General features: G+C 43.5%; 2 protein-coding genes across 9 annotated transcripts in view; both read right to left on the bottom strand.

Annotated features, from left to right (window-relative positions):
- The window catches only part of GIGYF2 (GRB10 interacting GYF protein 2), a 130358-nt gene extending 120117 nt beyond the window's left edge, over nucleotides 1-10241 (bottom strand). For 5 of the 8 annotated variants that reach the window (XR_002831661.1, XM_014463811.2, XM_014463783.2 and 2 more), the window contains exons 1-3: nucleotides 10162-10241; nucleotides 6705-6766; nucleotides 4250-4315 (exon numbers count right to left, since the gene is read on the bottom strand). The gene's annotated coding sequence lies outside the window, so the exon portion shown is untranslated. Of the gene's footprint in view, nucleotides 1-4249; nucleotides 4316-6704; nucleotides 6767-9226; nucleotides 9246-10161 lie in introns of those variants that run through there. The other 3 variants (XM_014463817.2, XM_014463807.2, XM_023762438.1) reach the window with 2 other exon arrangements.
- A 5956-nt stretch (nucleotides 10242-16197) lies between these two features.
- Nucleotides 16198-23678, bottom strand: part of EFHD1 (EF-hand domain family member D1) — a 39196-nt gene continuing 31715 nt past the window's right edge. Inside the window, 1 exon segment of the mRNA XM_006082649.3 lies at nucleotides 16198-17405. Coding sequence (XP_006082711.1) covers nucleotides 17271-17405 — 135 coding nt within the window. The 3' untranslated portion in view covers nucleotides 16198-17270.

The raw sequence follows: 23678 nt of genomic DNA, 5'->3' as shown, positions 1-23678 counted from the left end.
TAACTCCCCTATCGGCCCTATTCTGTGAATGACAGGGGGGAACTCCTCAACCCCCTGATGGGCCCTGCTCTGTGCATGACAGGGGGGAGCTCCCCAACCCCCTGATGGGCCCTGCTCTGTGCGTGACAGGGGGTGGCGCCACAACCTCCCCATCGACCCTGCCTTGAGTGTGACAGGGGGCGGTGCCCCAACCCCCCAATCGGCCCTACCCTGAGCATGACTGAGGGTGGCATCGCAACCTCCCAATCCACCCTGCTCTGTGCATGACAGGGGGCGGCACCCCAACTCCCCAATCGGCCCTGCTCTGAGCCCGACCAGGGGCTGCACCTAGGGATTGGGCCTGCCCTCTGCCACCCAGGAGCAGGCCTAAGCCAGCAAGTCGTTATCTCCCGAGGGGTCCCAGACTGTGAGAGGGCACAGGCCGGGCTGAGGGACCTCCCCCCTTCCCCCCCGAGTGCACAAATTTTTGTGCACCGGGCCTCTAGTCCTATAAAATAAAACCCTAATATGCAAATCGACTGAATGCTGGAATGACTGGTCGCTATGACGAGTGGAATGACAGCTCAACGTAGGAGCTGCCCCCTGGTGGTCAGTGCGCTCCCACAGGGGGAGCGCTGCTCAGCCAGAAGCCAGGCTTACAGCGGGCGAGTGCAGGGGAGGTGGCGGAAACCTTTGCGGCAGCACTAAGGAGCAGCGAGCAGAGCAACAGGGAGCAGTAAGCAGGCAGGCAGTAAGGAGCGAGGGGTCCCAGACTGTGAGAGGGCACAGGCTGGGTTGAGGGACCCACCCCCTCCACCCCCAGTGCATGAATTTCATGCACCAGGCCTCTTGTTTCCTTATAATTTTCAGAGGAATTCATTTTGTGGAAGTCCCTTTTTCTCCTTTCCCAATCTACCACTCTATTCCACTCTCCGCCAACTTCTACCCCGCCTTTGCATCACTTGATTAAGCAAGCAATATAGGGAAGTGTATGTATTCTCATAACACACTATTACAAACTTCATTAACTATGGTGGAGTAGTATAAAAGATTAAAGGAGAGGATCAGATTCCAGAACATGAATTAAGGCTGTCCCACTGAGCTTTCAGGATGGCTTTACTCAACTGGCCACGGTTTGGGCAGCACCACTTCAACTCCCAAGGGTCTAATCATGAGAGCCCCTGGAAGTGGACATGTCTTCACAGCCTCAGCCATGATTTATTATTTAGAAAGTACCAAGACAGTACCTCTGCCAATTCCTTGCCAGTCTCTATAACCATGGGACCAATACTGAAGAGACCAGAGCTCTTGAGACTTCCTCCAGATCCAGGACAACTTGAATAAAAGGAGCTTTGTTCCCAAAGAACATACTGACCATAATATCACTATAAGAAAAGCTATTACTATCATTCTCCCACTATTTCTGAACATTATGTAAATGTTTCTCTTTTCTCTCCCCCTTTTGATAAAAGAACAAGAACAAAATTAGCAACGGTGAACTATTCTAGGGAAAATTACAATGTCATAAATATTACCATGTCATTTGATAATCTCACTACAAGTCAATGTTTTCCAGAGAAGATTCCCCAAACCCTTGACACCTTTACAGAGGTTATGTGGAAATCTTTTTAAACTTCACAAAATCTTGAATAACCCTTACCTCAACATCCAGATTAAAGAAAATGTACAATATGAGAATGGGCTCTTCTACCTTAAAAATGAATTCAGCTGCAACCAATTTACTAAAGAAACCTTGGCTGAAAAAGAAGTACCATAGGAAGTCACATCTGTGACCTGTCATTCAATACATCACTTTATAATAGATCACTTTTATTAATAATCCCTAGGCTTTGCATCAAAAATCTCAATATACTGCCTTAGCCGGTGTGGCTCAGTTGATTTGGTGTCATCCCGTACACCAAAAGGTGGTGGGTTCAATTCCCAGTCAAAATACATACCGAGGTTTTGGGGTCCATCCCTGGTTGGGGTGGTTTTGGGAGGCAACCAATTGGTGTGTGTGTCTCTCTCTTGCTTCCTCTCTAAAATCAATTTTAAAAAATCTTGATACACTATTATACTAACATAAGATTTAAGTAATAAAAAATTATTTAAGCAATTTTGCTTCTGAATTAACTAATAATTAAAGACTACAAAAACATGTTAATACACAAGTTTATACTGTCTCACTGATCCTTTACCAACAGTAACAAGTCCCTTCTACCAAATAATGTGACTATAGATTCACTTACAGAAGCCCCACCCTTCAAATTCTCTATTGCTTCCTAATAGTTAAGTGCTGTTCAATAATGTAAAAGGTACCCAGAGATTAAAATTTATAAAAGCAATCAATGAAAAATAAATAGGTAACCACTGAATTTCCACTAAGCCTCTCATTTGCTTATGTCCTTTTGTTAAACCTTTATCGCACTCTGGCCAATGTAGCTCAGCTGGTTGGGTGCCGTCTGTGCACAAAAAGGTTTCGGTTCAATTCTAGGTCAGGGCACATGCCTGGAGTTGCGGACTCTAACCCCGATAGGGGGTGTGCAGGAGGCAGCTGATCAATGTTTCACTCTCACATTAATGCTTCTCTCTCTCTCTCTCTCTCTCTCTCTTTTTCTCTCTCCCTCCCTCCCTCCCTCTCCTTTCCTCTCTCTGAAAATTAAAAAAACTAACGAACAAAAAAACCTTTATCCCATGTGTTCATTTGAACCACACCTGTATTCCTTCCCCCACTCCAATCAAAAATTTTAGTTAAGCCCTAGCCAGTTTGACTCAATGGATAGAGCATGGTCTGAAGGATGCCGGGTTCGATTCCCATCAAGGGCACATGCCTGGGCTGCAGCTCGATCCCCAGTGGGGGCATGCGGGAGGCAGCCAATCAATGATTCTCTCTCATCATTGATGTTTCTCTCTCTCTCCCTCTCCTTTCCTCTCTGAGATCAATAAAATATATGTGTGTGTGTGTGTGTGTGTGTGTGTGTATATTATTTTATTTTATTTTTTTTTAAAGAACTTTAGTTAAAACTCTGCACTAGGGTCCTGGCCAGTGTGGCTCAGTTGGTTGGGCATCCTCCAGTGCACCAAAAGGTTGCCATTTTGATTCCTGGTTAGATTCCAGGTTAGGAAACATGCCAGGATTGTGGGCTCGATCCCCCGTAGGGGGCATGCAGGAAGCAGCTGATGGCTTACATAGATGTTTCTCTCTCTAAAATCTTTTAAAAAAACTCTGCACTAGGAAGTTCCAACAAAGATGCTTGGTGAGACCTACTGGCCCTCATTCACCAAAAGATATGCATATATATGGGTCCCCCCAAAAATGTATACACACTTTAACAGCTGATAGCTCAATTGATGTTTCTTTCTTTTCAGATTTAACCCATTAGAATGAATAATGGTATTCAAAGAGTATATGCCCTATATTTTAACTCTTCAGTGCACATAAACTGAAACTGATTAGCTATATATAAAGAAAATGTTTCTAGGAAAGGAAAAATATCTAGAAACTTCTGTGGGTCTCTGATTAGAATAGCCAACACACCACCTTCTCTAAGGCCTGTCCCCACTCTTAGGAATCTTCCAACTAATTAGGTTGCACTTTGGACCCCAAACCCATGGCTATACTAAATGAACCAATGATGGAGAACTGGACCAAGCTAAACTAATCAAATTTTCCCTCAAAGGAACCTGAAATGTGGACACAATTTAAACCAGTGGAACAAGAGCCTGAATTCATTTGTGGCTCTAGAAAGTAAGTGAAATTTTCTTTCATGTGTTTGTAAAGCATAAAAGACCAGACTGTGGAAAGACAACTGAAACAGGATAACAAGAGACAAGAGAGGACACTGACTAGCCAAAGGGGAGAAAGGTGCTAGCTGGACAACCTTGTTCCTGAATGCTTCCGTTTCTAGATTGTGTCCTTCAACCTTGTTCCTGAATGCTTCCGTTTCTAGATTGTGTCCTTCATGAAGCCAACTACTCTTCGGTTCTTTAAGATACTTCCAAAAATCATTATGACAGTTAAAGACATAAATTTATACCAGGATCAAAGCAGAAAGGGTATTATTATTCTTATGGTTCATAAAGGATCTGAGCAGTACTTATTATTATTCTTATGGTTCATAAATGATCTGAGCAGTACTAGAGAAATTTACTCACTGTCTATAACCTCAGGAGAAATAATAGGACAAAAATAACCAAAACAAAATAACCAAAGCAAAAACCATCTGTTTACATAAACCCACCTCAGCTTTGTATTCCCTTCAACACTCACCTGTTCAAAAGTTCTGCTGGTTCACAGCAGATGGTTTGAGCAGACTTTGTTCGGGCCCTTTTAACACTGTAAATAATAAAAGTATTAAAGTAAATCACCTAGCAATCTCTTAAGAAACTTCAAAAACATAATTTATTATGAATGGTTTATAGGAAATGAATTCCAAACCTGGTTAAAATATTAAAATCATATGGTGTGCTCATAAATGAGATTCTCTTTCCTGACAGCTAGAGTCTCTCTCACTACTTCTGGACTGGGACTGAAAAATACGTTTTTTTTAGTCCTCACCTGAGGATATGCTTTTTTTCATTGATTCTAGAGAGGAAGGGATAGGGGAAGAGATGTGAAAGAGAAACATCAATTGGTTGCCCACCCCCAGGTACCCGGACCAGGAATCCAACCCGCAACGTGGGTATGTGCCCTGACCAGGAATCAAACCCAAGACACTTCAGGGAACTGGTCGACACTCTCTAACCGCTAAGCATACTAGCTAAGGAGAAAAATACATATAGAACTTTTTAACAAAAGTTCTGATTCTGATGAAGATAACAAATGCACACCACTATAAGGTTTCAGGAGAGTGATTATTTAGAATTTTCATTCTTGCCGAAACCGGTTTGGCTCAGTGGATAGAGCGTTAGCCTGCGGACTGAAGGGTCCCAGGTTTGATTCCGGTCAGGGGCATGTACCTTGGTTGCGGGCACATCCCCAGTGGGAGATGTGCAGGAGGTGGCTGATCGATGTTTCTCTCTCATCGATGTTTCTAGCTCTCTATCTCTCTCCCTTCCTCTCTGTAAAAAATCAATAAAATATATTTAAAAAAAAAAAAAAGAATTTTCATTCAAAACTACATTGTGCCCTGACTAGGTGGCTCAGGTGGTCGGAGTGACATCCTATACACCAAAAGGTTATGGGTCTGATTCCAGGTCAGGGCACATACCTATGTTTTGGGTTCAATCACCGGTCTGGGAGTGTACAGGAAGCGATGATGTTTTGCTCTCTCTTTCTCTAGCTCTCTCTCTTCCTCTCTCTCTCTAAAATCAATAAACATATCCTTGAATGAGGATTAAAAACAAAAAAACAAAGATCACTGCTGATATTTGGTATTAACTTTTTAAACATATCTGATAGAAAAACAACAGCCAGCAACAAAGCAATATAGTATGTACCCTATGCAAATAATCAGTGAGTCCCAAGAAGTATACCACTGCCAAATGACCAAGGAGCAAAGCTCCAGGAATGCTTTCAGTTATAAAATCACAACCTTCTTTTAATGCTCTGTTGAGACAGTATCTTAAAAATCCACCAGATGGTGATATTTCAAGTTGACAAGGAGTGGACTGAACCTCAATAGTTTCTCAGCTAACATCAAATGATGTTTTGAATGCTGCTCCTAAAGAGTCAAAAACAATAATTAAGTTGAAAATTTTACTAACAAAAAGAAAGCAATTTGAGAAAGCCACTTCCACCTTTAATTTTGCAAGAAAAAGTAGCTGTGTTATAATGTCCAAAAGGTCATCCAACTTTGCCCAATGCACTCTACTTTTTATAAAAGCAGGCAGAAGAAGAGGGGAGAACTAGATAATAAAACAAACTTTCCTCTGGGCTCAAGAGAACAAGCTCTAGAATATCTTCTTTTATAAATTAAGTTCAAGTTCAGTGAAACTCCATAATTAATATAAAATTGTGGTCCTTACTTAATTTCTTCAAGTAGGGAAGCATGTAATACTTTGAAAATATTTTTATAAAATTAATTTTGGCCATTTAAGTGAATTCCCTTTTGTTTTTCAAACCTCTCCCCTCTTCTCCCTCAACCTCCCACAAAATTATGGACAATTCAGCAAAGGTATCATTTTGTATTCCTGCATAATTAATCTAGTATATTTTTCAGTCATCTAGAGAGCATAAAAAATAAAAAAACAAATGCTAATCTGGACAAAAAATATTAAAATTCTAAATATAAATAAACTTGCCTATGGATTAAAAAATCTACTGATATTTTTAAAGCTATGTACTTCTTGCCCTGGCCGGGTGGCTCAGATAGTTAGAGCGACATCCCATACATGAAAAGGTTTTGGATTCAATTCCCAGTTGGAGCACATATCTAGGTTTCAAGTTTGATCCCTGGTGGGGTACATGCAGAAACAACCAATCAATGTTTCTTTCTAACATTGATGTTTCTCTCTCTCCCTCTCCTTTCCTCTCTTGCTAAAAAAAAAAAAAAAATCAATAAAAACATAGCCTCTGGTGAGGATTAAAAAAAATCCTTTAAAGATATGTACTTCTTCAGGGCATTAAACATGAATGTAAATCCCAGGATATTATCATAAAATCCAAGTGGGGGTCAAGGGGGAGAACAAAAGCTTGAATTCAAAGTTTCACAACAATAACCAAATAATGTTAGGCAATTTAAATTGCTAAAGAAAAATGGACATTTAACCTGCTTCTAAAATACCTGGATTAACACCAACATAGGCTGTAGTAGATTCAATCTCATGAGACTGGTCCCACTATAATCTATAAGAAACAGAACAAAACAGAAAGTACTGAAAATTTACTCAGCTGGGGCTAATGGAAAACTGCAAATGAAGTCAGTATTTGAAAATGGCACAAATCAAAGATACTTTGGGAGGGAAGGGACAGTAATAATCTTTTCACCCAAAAAGGTTCTCCTAGATAGTAATCGCTATCAATATTGTCATCTTCCAGTGTGAAGGTCAACAAAAAGAGGACATATGGAGTATTAAAATGCAAAGTCATGAGAACAAATGAACTGGTATGACATCAAAGACATTATAATTTGGAAATGTCACTTCAAAATTCAATGAAAAAAAAAGGAGAAAGGTAATTGATTCACTTAAAACAATACCTAACAAAAAAAGAAAACACTACCATTGTCACTATCATCACTATGTCTCCTTTGAGCCAAGGAGCTGCACTCACATCCTGAAGCTGTAATTCTTATCTTCTCATGATTTTCAGGCAAGCCTAGGACAACTTATCTTTCATATATGCAACTCACAAGCAAAAGCATTTCAAAACCAAAATATTAAATACCTAAAGTGAATTAAAGTAAAAGAGGACAGCCTAGCTGGTGTCGCTCAGGGTTGAGCGTCGACTTATGAACCAGTCAGGGCACATGCCCGGGTTGAGTTGTATTGCGGGCTTGATCCCCAGTGGAGGGCATGCAGCAGGCAGCCAATGATGTTTCTATCTCTCCCTCTCCCTTCTCTCTGAAATCAATAAAAATATTTTTTTAAACAAAAGAGGACATTTATGAAAGCTCAGTAATAAGAATATGGAGATAAGCTAGAAGAAAATCAGAAAAATTTTCCAATGAAAATCGAAGACCTATTCTAAAAGGTAAATGTGGAGGAATAAAAAACTCAGCATATAAAGTTCTGCACATGTAAAATGCTATAAAATATATACAAACAAATTAGTGGAAGAGTCCCTGAGTAATTTAAAACTAGGCTAGACAACACAGAAATAATTAAGAATTCTTTGCTAACCATATTAAGGACAACATGAGTTAATACACTGATTTCACCTTTCTTTTAGGTCATATCCCATATCTTTCCTCAGTTTATCTGTATCTAAACTTCAAAGAACATTATATCTCTACATTTTCAAATATTCTGAATTATCCCAAAGATCCCCTTCTTAAAAAGCAATTCCTTTCGAAAAATCACTTCAGGTAACTTATCATCAACCTTTTTTAAAAACTTACTTTTGAGAAAGATATTTCATGACAACTTCATTCAGGATGTTCTGTGAGCATCCTGAATTTTTCTAAATGGGGTAGGAGAGGAAGGGGCTTGAGCACAGGGGCCCACATTTCCAGAATCTGATTTCCCTTTCCAAGAGTCAGAGATGTGGAAAGAGTCCAGGACACTGAATAACTCCTCTCATCTGTGCACACACTTCCTACTAGCCCATCTCTCACTTGCACCTCTCTGGCTAGACTACCCTCCATTTTCCCCAGCCACCAGGCTCTATCTGCTCCCTTCAGTTTCTGCCTCGGGGTATTTGCCTGGCTTCCCTAGCCTGGAGCATTCATCCTCCACATAGCTACAGGAGCAGCTCCTCTCCCTGTGTCAGGTCTTTCCTCAAATATTAGCTTTTCCATGAGGCCTTCCCAGGACACTCAAAATTAATCCCTCCCCCTATTCTTTATTATCCTATTTCACTGTCTCATTTTTTCCCACATCATTTACCACTGCACTATATATTTTACCTAAGTATTTATTTATCTGTCTAGAAATGAGCTCCTAGGAGACAGGAATTTTTGGTCTGTTTTGCTCCCAGCACCCAACAGTGTAACAAGGTCTCATATTTGTCAAATAAATGAATGCATGAATGAATGAATGAATGAATGAATAAATAAATGAATGAAGACACATGGTCCTTACTCCCTCCTCATTCTCAAAATTGTAAAATGCTTTGTCAAGTATAGAAAAGCTGTGAAGCCCTTTCTTTTCTTGTGAATCACTACCAACATCAGTGTATTCCTCAGTGTTAAATGTCAAAGGAAGAAGGGTTATGTGACATTTTCCCAGATACAGGCCACTTGAAAATTTTTTCCTAGTGTCCTCTACTGATGTCAACATCTGATGTAACAGGAAAGCACACATTCCAGTTTGAGTACTCAAAAAGGTGCTACTCTAACTGGTATAATACATAAAAACACCAATGAATGACAAAACACATTTACATTCTAACCAAAATGGACAGACTCTGTAAGGCCAGAGCTGCAAATATTAGAAGAATGAATTAATGTACAGAAACAATGACAAGAAAATTCTTTTTTAATCTAAAAGTCTAAAAAGGAAATACTACATAAGAATATATATTCCCCGCACGCAACACTGGCAATCAAAACTGCCTATAACCCAAGGTATGTAATACCGGATCAGTAACTGTTTACAGGTTCCGGCCCCTCCCTCAATTTCTTGCAGGTTACACTGGGATACTTACCTTTCTAACAGAGACACTAGGTGTGCTTAAGTGCTTTGACTTTCAGAAAAAGAAGAATGTAAAATTAAAAACAACAACAACAACACAGTGGTAGGTAAATGCAAAGCAACGTTACTGCTTCCCAAACACCAGTCATACAACCTGCTTCTTTCATACTCACCCCTCCCCACCCCCGTCCCCTGGTCGCTCGACTTGTTTCAGCCACAAAACTGAAGCATTCAGACGCCTGGTGGGAAACTGCTGACACTTAAAGGCTAAGGCCCATTTTCACCTGAAGTAACGTTCGGACCCCAAGCTACCAAGGGCTCTCCTTTCCCAGCCTCTGTCCCAGGTTCCGATCAAGGCTCCACTTGGCCTCGGGCCTGGTCCAGACCCCGTCCTCTCTCCACGGAAAGAGCCTCCCAGCGCAGACACTCAGTGAGCAAGACAAGGGCGCACCTCCCCGAGGCCAGGTGTGGGGCGGGGGGCCGGCCGGAGCAGCTGTCTCGCTGCAGCAGCTGTTGCCCTGGGCACCCCGAGGCCGGGCGGGGGGCTGGCCCCGAGGAGCAGGTAGCGGATGGCGAGCCCTCTGGCCCCGAGCGAGCCGACCTGACACTGCCCATCCCATCACCCTTCGTCAGCTCCCACCGGGATGCCAACGGGCCCCGGAGGAGGGGGCTCCCCGGCTCCGAGGACAAGACGCGCCCGGGCCGGCGTGCCCCCCGCCGGGGAGGAAGCTCCCTCCGGCCCCGCACCTGACCTGTCCCCTAGCCTGACGCCCGAGCCAGCCGCGGCCGCTGCCAGGGCGGCCTATGGCTATCCATGCGGCTGGACCAGGGCTGCCGGAGCGGCGGGGGACGCGAGCGCGGGCGGAAGGCCCGGACGACCCGGAGGAACAGCGGAGACGGGGCGCGGAGCGGTGCCGGGCAGGGGAGCGAGACGGAGTCGCTGGTTACCTGCGGTCCGGGACAGGGAGTCTCTCAGAACCCAAGTCAGTCCTCAGCCTCAACAACACAAGATGGCCGACACGTCGCCACGCACGTCACGTGACAGCGCGCTCGCTCCGCCCCGCCCCCTGCTCCGCCCCGCCCCGCCTCACCGCCCTCCCGGCTCCTCCAGCCTCCCACGACATCTTCCTTTCCGCTGCCTCCCGCCCCTTTTCCCGGACACGCTGCCGCCCGAGCCCCGGATGTCGGGCCGGAGGGGGCGGGGCGGAGCGGAGCGGCGGCAGGGCGCAGGCGCGGGCGGTCCCGGCGCGGCTTCCGCCTGCCCTTGAGGTGAGAGGAGGTGGCGTCCAGAGGAGGACCCGGGCCGGGTGCCCTGTGACTCACCGTCCTGCGCGCCCAATCCTGAGCGCGTTCGCAGTTCAGAAAGCTCCGCATGCTGTACGAGCTGATGTTCCAACTAGAACTTTTCCACAGGTTTTCGTGCAGCCTTTTTCTGACCGCTTCCCGTCCTAGAGAAAGTGGGGAAGCGGCGAAAGCTGAAATTCAGCCCTAGCCGATTTGGCTCAGTGGGTAGAGCGTTGACCTACGGACGCAAGGGTCCCGGTTCGATTCCAGTCAAGGGCATATGCCGGGTTGTGGGCTCGGTCCCCAGTGGGGGGCATGCAGGAGGCAGCCGATCAACGATTCATCATTGGTGTTTCTATCTCTCTCTCCCTCTACCTTCCTCTCCGAAATCAATAAAAATGTGTGTTTAAAAAAAAAAAAAAAAGCTGAAATTCAAAGCAGCGTCTCCACTTACTACCGGTCCTGGTAGAACCGGGAATTCAGTCTGGAGTCTCGGAATGTGACAGCTGGCAAGGACTTCAGAGCCCCCACCCCTCCTACTGTATCGCAGCTAAAAAACCCTTTTGCCCCCAAATCTTCCGTTTGGGGGTTTGGCAGGTAAAATACAGGACGCCCAGCAATGTGGGGGACATGCACTAAAAAGGTATGTGTTGTTTTTCTGAAATTCAAATGTTTGTTGGCTAAATCTGGCTACTCTACCCTTCTCAGGTCATTCCATTCTTTCCTTATGGCTCCAACTTCTCCCTCTGAAATGGGATTCTTCCCATCAGCGATTTTTTTTTTAATCCTCACCCGAGGATATGTTTATTGATTTTTTTTTCTTTTTTAAGAAAGAGGAAGGGAGAGAGAGAAAAACATGGGTTCGTTGCACCCTCTTAAGCTCCCCAACCGGGACCGAACCACAACTCGGGTATGTGCCAGGAACCCATGACTTTTCCGTGTGTGGAACAACCCTCCAACCACTGAGCCACACCAGCCCGGGCTGCCAGCTCTTAAAAATACTCAAATGTTCTTCCATCTTAAAAGTTAATGTTCACACTCCAATTCCTCTTCCAACCACCTCCTACCTCTGTGTTCCCTTTCAAAGCCAACTACACACACACACAAAGTTAAAAGCACTTTCTCAACTCCCATACCTGGCAAGCCATCATGAACAACGTCAACGTGGCTTCTGTCCTGACCCATCCATCTATTGCCTCTAAGGACTTCCTAGCTCAGGATGACTGATGGCAGAGCTCGTGTTTCTAACCTGTGCCTGTAATTACATTGCATACAGTAAGATTTAACATTTGTATGTGCAGGTCTGCAACTTTTGACTAATGTATACCTGTGTGTAACTACCACTAAAATCAAGGTACAGAATAGTCCCATCACCCACCAAAGTTCTCCCAATGACCTTTTGTAGGTAGCCCTAAACCCCCCTCCCAAACTCCCCAGCCCCTGAAGCCACTGTTCTGTTTCCATCTTTATAGTTTTGCCTTATGTCATATAAATAAATCCATACACTATATGGCCTTTTGAGACTGGCTTCTTTTACTCAGCTAATGCATCTGAGAGTCAGCCATACTGTTCCATGTTTCAGTACTTAGTACTTTCTTCTTCCTTCTTCCTTCTTCCTCCTCCTCCTCCTCTTCCTCCTCCTCCTCCCTCCTCCTCCTCCGCCTCCTCTTACTCCTCCTCCTCCTCCTTCTTCTTCTTCTTCCCTCACCCAAGGATATGTTTCCATTGATTTTAGAGAGGCAGAGGAGGGAGAGAGAGAGAGAGAGAGAGAGACATCCATCAATTTGTTGCAGTCTGTACACACCCTGACCAGGGATCAAACTGGGCATGTGCCGTGACTGGGAATTGAACTCAAGGCCCTTCAGTACATGGGACAATGCTCCAACCAACCAAGCCCACCAGTCAGGGCACTTTATTCTTTTTTATTGCTGAGTAGTATTTCACTGGATATATGCACTACATTTGTTTATCCATGCCCAGTTGAGGGACATTTTGAGCTGTTTATAGTTTGGGGATTATTAATAAAATTGCTATAAATATCCATATATAGTTATTTGTATGAGCATAGGTTTTCTGTGGGGTTTTTTAAATATATTTTTATTAATTTCAGAGAGTATGGGAGAGGGAGAGATAGAAACATAGAAACATCAATGATGAGAGAGAACCATTGATTGGCTGCCTTCTGCACATCCCCTACTGGGGACTGAGCCTGCAACCCGGGCACGTGCCCGTGACCAGTCGAACCCGGGATCCTTCAGTCTGCAGGCCGACACTTTATCCACTGAGGCAAACTAGCCAGAGCTGAACATAGGTTTTTATTTCACTTGGGTAAATGCCTAGAAACAGGATTGGTGGTTATGTGATGTTTGCTTAACTTTATCAGAAACTGCCAAGTTGTTTTTCAGAGTACCTTAGCCATATTTTTAGCCCTAAACTATAAATCAGAGAGCAAGAACTGAATCTAAGATGATGATGATGTGGTGGTGGTGAAAGCCAACAACATCCCTTGCTTTTAACCATTACACATACTGCATTATTTGACTTTGTTTCCTCAGCAGCTGGCATTGTCCTGGCACACAGTAGACACTCAATAAATACCTATAGAATCAATAAATTTTTTATTATACTCCTCAGGAAGGGTGCTGTTCTCTTCTTGCTTAATTTACTGTCTCTCCAATATTTTGTTAAATAGTAGTTTTAAAAAATATTTTATTGATTTTTTTACAGAGAGGAAGGGAGAGGGATAGCAAGTTAGAAACATCCATTCAGCTGCCTCTTGCACGCCCCCTACTGGGGATGTGCCCGCAACCCAGGTACATGCCCTTGACGGGAATCAAACCTAGGACCCTTCAGTCCGCAGGTCGATGCTCTATCCGCTGAGCCAAACCAGCTAGGGCTAAATAGTGGTTTTTAAAGTTAACAGCAGATGATGCCTGCCCTAGTCAGAGATAATAACAGTTTCAGATTTGTTGTATCAGTGATAGAAACAGAGAAATTGAGACTAGCAGATCATTAGGAGGAGAGGGGAGTAGGGAGTTCAGTCCAAAACAAGTTTAATTTGTAGCAAACACAGGTTGATCAACTGTGGCAGATTGTGTTTTTCTAAAGATGGCAGCAACAATATCTTCCATGCCTTGTACTCCTCTAAAACCTTGTAATTACCCTTTCTAGACATAGAGTATAATTCCCCTCCCCTTGGGCCCTTGTAACCTATAGAATGTGCTAGAAGAAAAACAAGGTGACTTCCAATGTTAGATCATAAAGGTGGTAGAGCTTCCACCTTGTTTGCTCAGTCTATTTTATTTTTTGTTAATCCTCACCTGAGGATATTTTTCCATTGATTTTTTTTCTTTTTTTTTTAGAGTGGAAGGGAAGGATAGGGAGGGAGGGAGGGAGAAACATCAATGTAAGAGAGACATATCAATTGGTTGCCTCCCGCTCACATCCCGACTAGAGCTGGGGATCAAACCTGCAACCCAGGTACATGCCCAAGACATCATGAAGCAAGGACAAACATTCTCATTGTGCCGTGTCTGAATTCCTGATTCACCAAATCTATGAGCATAACGAAATGGTTGCTTTAAGCCACTACATTTTGGGGTAATTTGTTACACAGCAATTTGAACATCCTCTCTATGGATCGGATTGCATCCCTCCAAAAGACACGTTGGCATCCTCACCTCAGAATGTACTTCAGAATGTCACGTTATTTGGAGATAGGGTCTTTAAGAGGTAATTGAGCTAAAATGAGGTCATTAGGGTGGGCTCTAATTCAGTGACTAGAGTCCTTATGAAAAAGGGAAATATAGCCCTCATGGGTATGACTTGGTTGGAGCATCATTGTGTGCACCAAAAGTTGAGGGTTTGATTCCTGGTCAGGGCACACATGGGAGGCAACTGATTGATGTTTCTCACTCTCTCTCCCCCTTCCTCCCTCTCTAAGAAAAAAAATCAATAAAAATTTAAAAAGGGAAATTTAGACACAGACACACATAGAGGGAGAACTCCATGTGAAGAGGACGGTAGAATCAAGAGGTATTAGAAACAGTTTGCAGCTTATAAGAATTGTGGTGAGCATAGCTGCCTTCCAAGAGGTATTAGAAACAGTTTGCAGCTTATAAGAATTATTCTAGCTGTAGGGTGGACAATCAGGGCAACATGAGGGCAGGGCAACCAATAAAGGCCATGGCCATGGAGGTGGAGGATGGGAACTGCAGGTGACAGGCATGTAAGGAACATCTGCAGGACTTCATGACCAGGATGGGGCCAAGAAGTCCTGTCTCTGTCCTGTTACATGGCCCAATATTGGTCCTTTTTTGTCTTAAATCCTCCTGTGTTACATTTTCTGTTATTGCACTCAAGGGTTTTTAACTCTCACTTGGGCCTAGTTATAAGAGAAACAAATGAATGTTTGAAAGTAATTACAATGTTGCCTCCATTCCTGCCTTCTTTTTTTTTAATTGTAGACTTTATTTTTTTTTTAGAGCAGTTTTAGGTTTACAGAAAAACTTAGCAGGAAGTACCCAATGCCCATAAACCTCTCTTCCTTCTCCCCCTCCGGTTTTCCATATTATTAACACCTTGCGTTAGTGTTGTACACTTGTTACAGTTGATGTGCCCATATTGATGCATTACTATTAACTAAAGTCCATAGTTTACATAAGGGTTCACTCTTGTTCTTGTACATTCTATGGGTGTTGACAGCTGTACAATGAACGTATCTACTATTACAGTATCATACATAGTTTGACTACCTAAAAGTCCTCTGTGTGTCATGTATTCATCCTGCCCCTCACCCTACAACCACTGATCTTTTTACTGTTTTCATAGTTTTGCTTTTTCCAGAATCTCAAGCAATTGGAATCACGTAGATGCAACCTTTCCGGATTGGCTTCTTTCAGTCAGCAATATGCATTTAAGTTTTCTTCATATCTTTTTGTGGCTTGATAGCTCATTTCTTTTTATTATTGAGTATTTCTTTTCATCACTAAATTAATATTCCATTGTGATGACACTGTTATCCATTCACCGACCGAAGAATATCTTGGTTGCTTCCAACTTTTGGCAATTATGGATAAAGCTGCTTATAAACATTTTTGTGCAGGTTTTTGTGTGGACAAAGGTTCTTGGCTCATTGGAATAAATACCAAGAAGCATAATCATACAATAAGTCTCTTCATTCCTTTTTCATGTTCACTGCAACCCAGGTGGGGAGGTTGGAGGATGACTTGACCTAGAAAAATGCCTGAGGATTGTATAGGTCTTGGGCATGTGCGGAAACAGAAATGATCCTCGCTGGGGAGCTAAGGGTATTCTCTTAGGACAGAAGTCCTTACCAGGTCCCCCAAATACCCTGGAATTATACATGGAAAGGTGAGCTCTCCTCAGAGTTTCAAGAGTCTAGTAAGCAAGAGAGAGATTAAGCCACAGGTTTTACCTGCAGCTGAAAAAATCCTCAGTGATGGGATGGGAAAGAGCAGTGGGCAGACAACCTCAGTGCTCAGATTCCCTGGAGTGAAGACTAACCCTCTAGTTACCACTTCTAACTGGACTTCAGAAACTCGGTGACCAACAGAAGCCTGGGCTGGAAGTGGCCCCTACGGAAAACACTTCCTCTCTCCCCCAATTCAAAGAAGTCTAGAAGCACAATGATGTGATGGCGAAGTCTAATTGCACAGTTTATTTAAAAAGAAACCGCTGTAAGGTAGAAATGCAGATGTTTTCTTTATTGTAAAGACAGCAGTTACAAAAGGGAATAAATATGACATTAGGAATTATTTTTTAAAAATACAACAAACCCCTGGCATTTGTACACAATCCCAAGAACTCACAAGATATAAAAACGTATGCTGGAGGTTTAGAACAGCTTCACCACCTTGGAGCAGATGTCGGAAACTTTCTACATGATGAGGGTGGACATGACCTTTGGGATTTTGCAAGACTCTAGATTTGTCACTTGTGAATGTCAGGGGTCTACTGTAATATAATTTGCATAGAGTCAGAGTTAGCAGGAATTCTACTCATTAATAGAACTTCTAAATTATTCTTTTATTATTATAGGTATATAGCACAGTATTTAAGAGTGGGGGGGAAAGGCTGGAATGGGGAAACATGAATGAAGGTGGGTCTGGGGGAAATGCTAGGGGACAGGAGAACCGTGATGGGAGGAACAGAACTTATCTTTTCACTACTTTGTATCACCTTGGCAGCATGCCATGCCCCCTGTTGGAGAGGGGACAGGCAATGGTCCAGCTTGACCTGCCTAAAACTTCACCACCATCAAAAGACAAGTGAAGATGCAAAGGCCACTGGCAGGCTCGGGCTAAGAATGAGAACAGGGTAGCCGATGGGAAACAAAGGGGAGGAGGGTGGGGCAGAGAATTACCCAAGAAAATGGGCAACATGAACATCACAGCCCCCAAGGGTCATCTCCTCTAAGGACCACCAAGGGGAAGAAGCGTCTGTACAATTTGTTTCCACTATTTGATGTGGAAGAGTAAAAGGAACAAGGAAAAGTCACAGGTGGCCAAACAGAGGCACATTCTGGCTATAGGAAAGGGCAGAGAACCGTGGGAGGAAAAGAGAGGCAAGGAACAGCTGGTCTCTCTCACCTGGGGGTGAGGACTCTCCCTGCTGCCCTGAGGCTAAGGCGTTTGCTTGACGGGTGTGGAGGCTGGTTGGGGCAAGGAATCAGTTGGGGGTGAGGATGCCTGCCCAGCTCTCCCAGGGGCACCTGTGAGGCACAGCTGTAGACAGAGGTCAAGGTCACCCGACTATGTGCTAAAAGTGGCCTTGAGCTCCCGGAAGGCTGCCTGGCGGATCCTCCTCTTCTCCTCCTCCCGCTTCCTCTCTTCTTGCTCAGCTTTCAGCTCAGCTTCAAACTTACTGGCCGAGGCCAAGGCTTGGACCTGCAGCGAAACAGCAGAAACAGACCAACAGAGTGAGAGAGGGGAAGAGAACCTAGGAGGTGGAGCACCCAGTGAACAGAACTTGGTTGTCTAGAGCAGCGGTTCTCAACCTGTGGGTCGCGACCCCTTTGGGGGTCGAACGACCCTTTCACGGGGGTCGCCTAAGACCATCGGAAAACACATATATAATTACATATTGTTTTTGCGATTAATCACTATGCTTTAATTATGTTCAATTTGTAACAATGAAATTGGGGGTCACCACAACATGAGGAACTGTATTAAAGGGTCACGGCATTAGGAAGGTTGAGAACCACTGGTCTAGAGCCATGTGACATGAGACTCCTTCCCCGTGGTCTTCCCAGGTTTGCCTGGTAGTAGCGAGGACACAGTCACTTTACTGTTGTGGATCGGTCTTCCCGCTTCTCTGCTTTTTCAGGACACTGTTTAATATCCCACCTATTACCCACTTCTACTTTTTTAAAAAAATATATTTTTATTGATTTCAGAGAGGAAGGGAAAGGAAGAGATAGAAACATCAATGATGACAGAATCATTGATCAGTTGCCTCCTGCTGCCCCACACTGGGGATTGAGCCCACAACCCAGGCATGTGCCCTAACCGGGAATTGGACCGTGACCTCCTGGTTCATAGGTCTATACTCAACCACTGAGCAATAACGGCTGGGCTGCTTTCCAGTTTTTATTTCACAACAAAATAACCTCCCGGCTGGGATTTTGATTGGGGCTGTATCACTCTCCTGTGGCAAAGGGATTTCTTTACAATATAGGTTTTCCCTGAAAGCCTCTATTTTTATTCACCACGGTCTTTTAGGTTACCCACTAGAATTTTTGGTTTTCTCTAAATAAATCATTCTAAACTTATTTCCATATATTACATGTTTTTTGTTTGTATTTGTGAATGGGATTCAGTGCCATTTTTAAAATATCAAATTTATCTCCAATGATACAATATCAGGTAAACTCATCTTAAAGTTCTCTATCCTAGAACTGATTTTCTCTCTGTGTCTCATCAATTAGGTAAACTTTGCAAACACGGTGGGCATGCACATTATTTAATAAAGATGGTGAACTTGCTTTCCAAAGCAACCGTTCCCATTTATACCCCACCATCAGAGAACACGGGTTCTCACTTCACCCACAGCCTTGCCACGGCTTATAATTAACCTTCTCCCTACTTGCCAATCTGATAGGTAAACTGGCACCTTTTATTTCCTCTTTGGTGAAGTACCCATTTGTATCCTTTGCTCCTTTTTCTATTCAGCTATTTTTATTTTTTTTACTTTCCATAATGTAGGTGTTAATTCCTTCTTAATATTTTTCAGTTACTATTTCCACGTTCTTTGTCTTTTTTAAAATATGTTTTTATTGATTTTAGAGAGAGTGGAAAGGAGAGGGAGAGAGAGATAGAAACATCAATGAGAGAGGACCATCGATTGGTTGCCTCCTGCATACACCCCACCAGGGATCAAGCCTGCAACCTGGGCATGTGCTCTGACCGGGAATCAAACTGGTGACCTCTCTTGGTTCATGGATTGATGCTCAAGTCACTGAGCAACATTGGCCGGGCTTATTTGTCTTTTAACTTCAAGGTAGCTTAAGCCATACAAATATTCTTAAATTTTGATGCAATCAATGCTTTCCAGCCATTTCCTTTCTGACTTTGGAATTTCATGTCATGTTTAAGAAGTTTCTAAACCCACTTTCCTGTATTTCCTTCCAATACTTTTATGGTTTTATCTTCACATTCAGCTTGTTGTTGTTAATCATCATACAAGGATATTTTTTTCATTGATTTTTAGAGAGAGTGTAAGGGAGGGAGGGAGAAAGAGAGACAAATGTGAGAGAGACAAATCAGTTGGTTCCCTCCCGCAGGCATTCCAATTGGGGCCTCGGAGCAAGCCTGCAACTGAGGTATGTGCCCTGGACCAGAATCAAATACAGAACCTTTCAGTTCATGGGCTGATGCTCCAACCTCTGAGCCAAATTAGGTAGGGCAAAAATGATCTTTTTCATATACTAAACTAGAGGCCCTGTGCATGAATTCGTGCACCAGTGGGGTCCCTCAGCCTGGCCTGCAGGATCAGGCCGAAACTGGCTGTCCGACATCCCTGGAGGGGTCCTGGATTGCGAGAGGGCGCAGGCAAGGTGAGGGACCCCACCAGTGCACGATTGGGGCCGGGGAGGGATGCGGGAGGTTGGCCAGCCAGGGAAGGACCGTGGGAGGGCTCCAGTCCCGATTAGCCGGACCCCAGCAGCAAGCTAACCTACCAGTTGGAACATCTGCCCCTGGTGGTCAGTTCATGTCATAGTGGCTGGTTGACCAGTTGACTGCCCCTGGTGGTCAGTTCACGTCATAGCAAGCGGTTGAGCAGCTTTAGCATTAGCATATTACACTTTGGTTGGAGGCCAACTGGACAACCCAACACTTAGCATATTAGGCTTTTATTATATAGCTGTTTTTATTATTGTCTATCCTGTTCTACTAACTGTTTTGTTTATTCCTGTACCCATACTACATTACTTAATATTACCATTTTATTGAATGTTTTTATACTTATAAAAAAGTAAATATTCTTTTATCACGTTGAAGAATATTGTTTTATTGCTGAGCAGGTGTGGCTCAGTGGTTGAGCATTGACCTGTGAACCAGGAGGTCATGGTTCAACTCCCAGTCAGGGCACATGCCCGGGTTGCTGGCTAAATCCCCAGTGTGGGGCGTGCAGTAGGCAGTCGATCAATGTTTCTCTCTCATCATTGATGTTTCTATCTCTCGCTCCCTCTCCCTTTCCTCTGAAACCTATAAAAATATTTTTTTTAAAAAAGAAGATGGTTTTATTTTAAAATGTGTTATTATTAAAGTTAAACTTCACCAATGTCTCTGAGATGTCTAACTGACCACATTTTTCTAATTTGGTCTACCTATGATATCAATATTTTAAACATTATCCCAGTCCTTTTTTTATTATTATTAATCTTCACCCAAGGCTATTTTTCCCATTGATTTTTAGAGAGGGGAGGGAGGCAAGAAAGGGGAGAGAGAAAGAGAAAGAGAGAGAGAGAAACATCGATGTGAGAGAGACACATTGACTGGTTGCCTCCCTACATGCCCCAACTGGGGACAGGGAGTGACCCTGCAACCTAGGTACATGCCCTTGACAGGGAATCGAACCCACAACCCTTTGGCCCACGGGCCAACACTCCACCACCGAGTCACACTGGCCAGGTCCCTTTCTGATTTTCATTCTGTTACCTCCTTTGGAGCCCAATGAGGATTCTCACAACTCAGTGAAAAGTTATTATATCCTTTTTCTGAATTCTGTCTACACTTCACAGGGGTCTGTTTCTGGAGACAGATACTTCTGAAACTGTTACCAGGAATGTTGTTTTCCTTCTTTCTGAATCAGAAGCCCTATCATGCAAATGTGTGGGTGTAACACGGACTAGGAAATGATATTTTCCAAATTTCCCAGGTATTTCTTAGGACATGAACAGAAACTATTTGCAACCAACATTGTGCCCTTCAAATGAAAGGGCATGCCTTCCTTTTACCTTAAGTCACCTTAGATTTAACTCTAAAACCCAGCTTATAACTTTTCCTCCTTAAATTATTCCCATGGCTGGGGGGATGGCCTGCCTTGATGGAAAAAAAATATCACCAACAAGCCTTGTAGCATTTTACATTGAGTGGCCAGATTATTATGATCACCTGACGTTTGTAGGCAAATGAGCTATAATATCCAGAGGGCCAGACAATTATAAATAGGGAAGCAGGTTGTTTACCACGACAGTAGAAGTGATTTTTTTCTGAAGATATGGGTAAACAACGCAATTTAACAGCCTTTGAATGTGGGAGATTATATATATATATATATATATATATATATATATATATATGTTTGTAGGCAAATTATCCATACACTGCATCGTATGGATATGGAAGCCGAAGGCCTGTTTAAACACCTTTGCTGTCTGCAGTTACCAAGATAAAACGTCTCCAATTCGCACAGGAACACAAGGATTGGACAGTCGAGCATTGGAAAAAAGTCATGTGGTCTGATGAATCATGTTTCCAGTTGCATCATGCAGATGGCAGAGTGAGAATTTGGCAGAAACAGCATGAAAGCATTCACCCCACATGCATGAGTACAACCCTTCAAGCTGGTGGGGGCAGTGTTATGGTTTGGGGCATGTTTTCCTGGCATGATTTGGGCCCTTTAATTCGTGTGGAACAACATCTGAATAGCACAACATACTTTATGTATTGTTGCTGATCAAGTTCATCCTATCATGTTGATGGCGTATCCCAATGGAGATGGCTTCTTCCAACAAGACAATACACCATGCCACGGTGCTCATATTGTGCAGGAGTGGTTTCAAGAACATGAGGGAGACTTTACCTTGCTTAGGTGGCCCCCACAATCACCAGATCTCAATCCAATTGAGCATTTGTGGGACAAAGTTAAAAGAGCCATCAGGCAGCTGGTTCCACAACCATCAAATCTCACAGAACTGGACAGTGCTATTCATCAGGCCTGGTGTCAGATTCCTCACATCACCTTTCAACATCTCGTGGAGTCAATGCCAAGAAGAATCGCCACAGTATTGAAGGCAAAAGGTGGCTCAACGAAGTACTGGGGTGGTCATAATAATCTGGCCACTCAGTCTATATAGATATATATATGTCCCACGTTCAAAGGCTGTTAAATCGAGTTGTTTACCCATATCTTCAGAAAAAAATCACTTCTATTGTCGTGGTAAACAACCTGCTTCCCTATTTATAATGGTCTGGCCCTCTAGCAACTTCAGTGCGAAATTATAGCTAATTTGCCTACAAATGTCAGGTGGTCATAATAATCTGGCCACTCAGTGTACATCCCACCTCCAATCAAGTGGTCATAAGTACCGAGAGTCCCCCATTGTCACTACCTTCATTGGACCTACGATTCTCCAGAATCTATGAAAGCTTCCCAAGTCCAGCCTCGCCCCAGGCAAGTCGATCCCTATAGTGTCCACCACTCATCATGTCAGGCTCCTGCTCAAGCTCCTCTGAGGGCCACCCCCCCACCACACACACACACAAGTGTGCAGCTGTGCTTTCCAAGCCTGGCTCTGCCCTGAACCACCTGCAGAGCTGATTCAAGTCCATGTTTCCTGGGCCCTACCCTGGAGAACCAGGTTGATCTGGGTGGGACTGGGAAGCTGGCCTGCAGATGGTTCTGGTGCTCAGTAGGCTGAGGAAGGCCTGGTCTCTAGGGGAGCCCAGACTCCCTGTCTAAGTGTGTCCAGTGTGGACAAGGGCCAGCCTCCAGACACTCCTCACCCTCCATGCCTTGGAGCCTTTGCTCCTGCCATTCCCACGGCAGGAACGCCTTCCCTTCCTTGATTACAAGGTGAGTTTCCATTCATCTTTGAACATCTGTCACAAACGTCAGCTCCTTTATGGCCCTCTCCTAAATTCAAGGGGTGATTCCCTGCATTTGTCACTCAAGCAAATGTTTATTGAGGGCCATTATATGCCCAGCACTGTAATTACAAAGATAATATACCTACCCTGCCTTTGAGTCTGGGTGGGGAGGCAGATGCGTACACATAACACACTCAAAAAATTTTATTTTATTGTTATTCTTTTCATCTTTTCTCCTGGTTATAAAAATAATGCAGCCGTAATTATAAAACATTACAAAAATATTTAAAAAGCCCCTCAGACAACAAGTGTTACTAATGCTTTGGAAGTAATTATCCAGGGTGTATTTAATACTTACAAAATGGGGTTTCAAACAAACTGTTTTGCTTAATTCATTTTCGGCATCTGTCTATACATACCCATGGCTGTAGGGTGTGCACATGTGTGGGTGTAATTCCTGATAATGGAAGTTTCAGTCATTTCCAATTTTTCTTTATTACTAACAGTGCTTTAGGAAAAAAACCCTTGTCTGTATTTATATTTATATACAGACAAGGTTAGACACACAATGCTGGTGCTGAAGGTGCATTTACATGAGTGTCTCTGAGGCCAAACTCCTATAGGCAGAATTCTAGAGGTGAAGAATATCAAAAGTTAACAGCTAGATCCAAACTGCTCTCAAAAAATTGGGTCGATTTATTTACTTGCCCAACGTGTCCAAAATAAATTATAATACCTTGAACAAATAAATTATGATAGCACTTCCACTCATAACACAGGCACGCAGAAGAGGACAGACTTTTTCAACTGGGATAATCAGGGAAAACAGCCAAGAAGAGGCAACTC

Source organism: Myotis lucifugus, unplaced genomic scaffold (assembly GCF_000147115.1).
Source record: "Myotis lucifugus unplaced genomic scaffold, Myoluc2.0 scaffold_3, whole genome shotgun sequence".
In the NCBI taxonomy this organism is placed as follows: Eukaryota; Metazoa; Chordata; class Mammalia; order Chiroptera; family Vespertilionidae; genus Myotis; species Myotis lucifugus.
Note: the sequence above shows the minus strand (reverse complement) of the source record. Positions and strands in the feature narration are given on the sequence as shown.